The sequence below is a fragment of the Vicugna pacos genome, chromosome 36 (genome assembly GCF_048564905.1).
Source record: "Vicugna pacos chromosome 36, VicPac4, whole genome shotgun sequence".
Taxonomy (NCBI): Eukaryota; Metazoa; Chordata; class Mammalia; order Artiodactyla; family Camelidae; genus Vicugna; species Vicugna pacos.
This window is the reverse complement of record NC_133022.1, coordinates 7,000,642-7,006,349: the sequence shown is the minus strand read 5'-3', so window position 1 is coordinate 7,006,349 and position 5,708 is coordinate 7,000,642. Positions and strand designations below refer to the sequence as shown.

The 5,708-nt window shown below is 45.8% G+C and overlaps 1 protein-coding gene across 1 annotated transcript; it reads right to left on the bottom strand.

Moving 5' to 3' along the window:
• Window positions 1–280: 280 nt before the first annotated feature.
• LOC140691703 (oocyte-expressed protein homolog) lies at window positions 281–3,788 on the bottom strand. The gene is made up of 4 exons (XM_072955556.1): window positions 3,598–3,788; window positions 3,224–3,403; window positions 2,730–2,864; window positions 281–737 (listed from the first exon to the last, which is right to left on the bottom strand). Exons 1-4 carry the CDS (start codon window positions 3,776–3,778, stop codon window positions 673–675), a joined length of 561 nt encoding a protein of 186 aa, XP_072811657.1. The 5' UTR covers window positions 3,779–3,788; the 3' UTR covers window positions 281–672.
• Between the last annotated feature and the right edge of the window lie 1,920 nt (window positions 3,789–5,708).

Below are 5,708 nucleotides of genomic sequence, written 5' to 3'. Positions count from 1 at the left end.
GATTCTCTTTATATTTAAGTCAGAAAAGTAGTTATTCTGGGGAGGACGCCAAAGGGGGCTTCTGGAGTGCTGCTCATGGCCGTTCTTCTCTGGGTGCTGCTAAATGGATGTGTTCCCTTTGCAGGGTTTAAGGAAACTTTTTACACTTTGGATGTGCATGTCTTCTGTATGAATAGAATACTACGTATGCATCAGTAAAATATTTACTACAGTTATACAACAGTATTTAGAGTAGTGGAAAGCTATGTGAAGAATGTGTGGGTAGTGAGATTTTTTGAGTAATTTAATACATTGTATATGCACTTACCCTTCAAAAATACAGAATGTAAGTATGTTTACGGTCAGAAAAATCAAGAATGGTATTCTTATTTTGAGTGTGGTACTAGTAGATATTTCTAGTTTGCCAACTTGTTAGGGAAAACAAATTGTCTTTCCCCTCATAGAATAGCAAATACTATAGATAATTCACAAATGAAGTGTATTCTAATTCCTCTTAAAAAATAAAAACAATGAAAAGGAGCACGAATGCAGCTGTGCATAAAAATCAAAGCACGTGGGAAAGTACGGTGTAGAGGTCAGATCCTGCAGGCAACATTTTGATTCAAACCTCACCGCATCCCCATGTCCTGGCTCTGTGGCTTCAGCAAGTTGCTTACGCTCCGTGCATCCTCTTTAGGTGCTTGGCACAGGGCCTGGTGTGTGATGCAGTAAATCCATAGCTAATGTTCCCCCAAATTCTGGAAGTTAGAATGACACAATCACTACCCTGTTCAGACATTAAAAGGCTGAAAAGTCCATAAAGATAGAGTTTTGGCACACTGATGAAAGTGAACACAGAGAAACAAAACAAAAATTAAATGTTGTATTAGCTTTCCAGGGCTGCTGTGACAAAGCTCCAAACTGAGTGGCTTAAACAACACATATTTATTTTCTGAAAGATCTAGAGTCTAGAGGCCCAAGAGCAAGATGTCAGCAGGTTCAGTTTGTTTGAGGCCCCTCTCCACACCTTACAGCTGGCCACCTTCTCCCTGTGTCCTCTCATGGTCTTTCCTCTGTGCATGCACATCCCTGTGTCCATATTTCCTTTTATTTAAAAAAAAAAAGCCATACTGGATAAGTGCCCATCCACCTGACTTCATTTTATCTTAATTACTTCTTTAAAGACCCTCTCCTGATACAGTCACATTCTGAGGTTCTGGGATTTATGACTTCACCATGTTATTGTGTTTAAAGACAGAAAGAGTAAAAAAAAAAATTTAATAACTTGGTTTTGGGTAATTTTTGAAAATTGGAATAAGTTTTAAGCATAACCCTTTTTCCCAGAGTGTTGAACAGTCAAAAATGTACAATAGTATTGCCAGAAAAAAAAAAAAAACCACAGATAAAAGCTGCAAATGGTTATCAAATTTTTTCACAGGGAGAAAAAGAAAGAGCTCCTAAGCTTAAATAAAGATGGTGGGGATGAAGGGAAAATCACACGGAAACCATCATTGGTTTAACTACATACAGTAAAAACTTTTCATATGAGAACCATGTAAGAAGCCAAGGAGGGGAAACTTCATTACAATGGACCATTGTTTGTTACAAGAGCTTATGTAGATAAAGAACTTCTTATCTTCAGAGTTGAAAGAAGGAATGATAGGAACGAATAAAAACGTAACAAAGCGTTTTACAGAAATGTGAAGATAAGAGGAAAAACAATCAATATCCTTTGAAATCAAAGAGTTGTACGTGTGTGTGTTTAAAATAATTACAAATGCCTAGAAGCCATTACCACTAAGATGTGAACACCCTGCATGATTTAAATCAATGCCAGCTGTGCATCTAAAGCCACAGGAGTCTTGCAAAGTTCCCTCCCACAATTCTGCTTCCTGAAAGTGGAAGCAGCAAGGTGTGGGGGCAGTTTTGCACAGACTGGTTGCAACACTGTAATAAGAAATGGGGGGAAAAACCCATCTGGCCCATGCAGGACACCTCAAAGGGGCAGTGGGACAGCCTGCTGGGCATCAGGACACATTCCAGTGAACAGGCTGCCCAGGAACCTGGCTCTTTCTGGTAAATCCCAACACCAGCCAGGAAGATGAATGCCCGCAGCCTTGGCTAGCCTGATGGAATGCCCTCCCACGTGCGTGCGGGAGGCTCCGCAAGAAGGCAAGACAGGCACACCTGTTGCTACTCCTGAGGCCTGACCACCAGCTTAATTGGGAGCGCCTCTGGCCAGAAGTGTTGGCATCACCTGTGAGCTTGTGGGAAAAGCTAATTCATGGGCCCGACACACTGAATGAGAATCAGTGGAGAAGGGGATTTGGATATTGTGTTTAAGCAAATTCAAGATGATTCTGACACACTTTAAAGTTTGAGAACAAATGATGCAAAGAAAAAAAAAAAAAGACTGATCCTGCATCCCCGCCGTTTGCTTGAGGGCCTCAATGACCATACAATCATAAGAAGCTTAGTAGTTTCAAAACGGTGGAAACAAAGGAAAAAAAGAATAAACCCGCCACTATCCCGCCTTTTACGCACCTGTCACATCGAGATATGAATGAACAGAAGCAATCTTTGAAAACTGTGTTTCATTTTGAGTGAGCCAAGATCTTTATGCCATTGGGCAAAAAGGAAATTTACCGATTTATTAGAATCGCACAACAAACTCATGTTTGCATCAAAATAATCAAACAACTCTTCATCAAAATACAGGAAAGAAAAATCAGACAGTTAAGGAGACTTGCCCTTTTCAACTCCAGCGGTAGAAGCACGGCTGTTCTCACAAGCTCCTGACAATACTTCGGCAGCGGGGCGCCAAGAGGGCTGGGGATCTGCTGCACGTGCCTTCAAGAACTCCTTAAAATGCTCCATCTTCTCAGCTGGGGAAGGAAAAACGCTCGCTGGTTCAAACTCCTCCTTCACGGGGGTTGGGGGGCGGGGGGTGCCGTCAACATCATTTCTCAGGGCGGAAGCTTTGAACCTCGGAGCTGGAAATAGTGCCGTAACCAAGCTGAGGCTGGTGTGGGCAGTGATGGGCCAGAATGCATCACATCTCAGCCTACTTTCCCAAGATCTTACTTGGCCCCTCTCACAAAGGGATGCCCAGGGACTGCATGCAGCACACTGGAGTTAGGAAATGGCGAAATGTTTAGGGAAGCTGAGAGGCTCGAAGGCGGGAAGGTAAGCGCAGGGGATTCCCCCAGGGGCTCCCCCGATATGCAGACTTGGAGACCCTCACCCGCAGCACGACGTTCCTTGTGCCTCTGCGCCAGGCTCAGGATCGCGCCCTTCACGTGAAGCTGTACACGGGGCCTTCCGAAGACGCTGATTTCAACGGAGTCCCCGGATCGCACCGTGTTCACGGAAAGCAGGGCCTGGCTCATCCACTGTATCCTTGGAAGGATGTCTAGCTCCGGGCCTGACAAGGAGAGAGACACCCCTGGCTGTGGCATGGTCGAAGGGCGGAGGGGCTAGCAGGGAAGCGGAGGGCCGGGAGCGGGCACCACGGGGCAAACGTGGCCCAAGAACCTGGGCGCCAGAGGCAGAAGGCTGCTCTGCCGGCCTCCCTCGGGCTGGGGGCGGCCAGACCTCCTGCGCGCCCGGTCTGCTCACCAAAGACCTGGTCGGCCAGCCACGCCTCCAAGTAAAACACCAGCGGGTCTTCCAGGTCCTCCACGGGGAACCACCACGGCCGGACGAGAACCCACGGCGGCAACATCAACAGCCCGTCGCCCTGGGCGGGCGCCGTCCGTTCTCCCTCCTGCGCCTGCGCAGCCCCTCCGGGGTCGCCCATGCCCGGGTCAGCGCAGGGGGAGCCCGGTGTGAGCCACTCTCGCGGGACTTGGGGAGGGGCGAGTCGGCCTTTATGCTCCTGGGGCCCCGCCCCTTCCGGTGCCCCCGCACCCTGTTGCTGGGAAACGCCCCGCCCCTTCCGGGACACCAGCTTCCCGGCTGATGTGGGGCACGTGGGTTTCCTCTTCCACCGTGAGCTGGCTTTCATCTGAGCCCCGGTGGCTCTCAGAGGCTCTCAGTGGTCGTCCCCACTGGTCAGGTGACACTTAGTCCCAAGGCTCCCAACACAGCACGTGGCTGATGGCCTGCGTAGTTGGAGCTGGGGACCTGAGTGGGCGGCCATAACTGTCAGTGCCCGGGTGAAGTTTTCTGCGAGGCCGGCAGGTGGGTCAGGCCGAGGGCAGGCCCGTGGAGTCTACATCCTGGCTCTTCTGCAGTCTGTGATCTGTCCTCTGATTCTCTGGTTTGTTAGCAATTCAGAAGCAAACAGGTGTGTCATGATTTCAAATATAAACGCCATAGTTGGTCATTCTAGAAAAAGAGCCAGTGAAGACAATTCCTGTTTGTTTCCGATAATCCTCAGACAGCTAATATTGATGCACACTTCTCCCCAGTATGCTTAACTTTAACGTAAGAATTTAAATTATAGCAGGGGAGGGTATAGCTCAGTGGTAGATTGTGGGCTAAGCATGTATGAGGCCCTGGGTTCAAATCCCCAGAATTTCTGTTAAATAAATAAATAACCCACCTAATTACCTCCCCCAAGACCCTCCCCCCAGTTTAAATTATGAAAGATTTCACCCATTCATGAAAGTTGTATAGCGGAGACTCATGCACCAACACCCTCCCGCTTAAAATGTTAACCATTTTCCCACATTTGCCTCACTTCTCTCTTCTTTAAAATAAATATCACTAAAGCATCTTTCCTTTCCCTCCCCACAGGGAATCATTGTACTGAAGTTGGTGTGTATCAGCCATGTATGTTCTTATATTTTCTCCAGTGCAGTTCTAGAAATAATATTTGACAGTTGTCTTAGAATAAATGGCATCTGATGGGCAATTTTGTTCTTACAATTAGTTATGATGTGGTTTTTTTTTAATCCTTTAATTGGAGAGTTTCAGTCATTTACATAAAGGGGATATTTTTAATGGGCTGCATTTCCTCATTACACCATCTAGGCTCCAACGATTTATCTAGAGGAGATAATGAATCTAATTTTACCGGATATTTTTATTTCCTCAATATAATGCTAAAAATCAACATAATAATACATGTGTATTTTAAAACAGAACCTTGGGGCTATAAAGTATGCCTCAGTCTCAGTATTTTTTTTTCAATTGTATGTATTTTGAATATCTCTAGTTTAAATTGAGTTTACCTTACATTCGTTAAGGTGTCTTTTGTGCTTGTGTGTTTTGGAGGAGGGAGGTAATTAAGTATATTTATTTATCTTTTTTTAAATAAAGATAGATTTAGAGAGATACACACTACATAGCATGCAGGCTGTTTCAGAATGAGAGAGAAAGGCCATGAAATGTGGGGTTTGGGTGCTCAGGTTAAAGTAAATGTAGATACACACTCCATAGACAGAATTCCTACCATCTTGGTATACGAGGGAGTGAAGGAGGCCACCAGGCATGGTGCTGCCTGCTTTTATGGGCTGGGGAGCTTCACGTGCCAACAAGTGGGATATTTATTTATCTTTTGATGGAGGTACTGGAGCCTGAACCCTGGACATTGTACATGCTGAGCACGCACTCTCCCACTGAGCTATACCCTCCCCTAAGGTGTCTTTTGAGAAATAAAATTCTTAATTGTAATATAGTCAGCTACATAGGTCTTTACGGTAAGTGCATTCCTCGCTCTGCTTAAGAAATCTTCCCTGCCCTGCGGTCTAAAGACATTCACTATCCTTTCCATTAAGAATGCT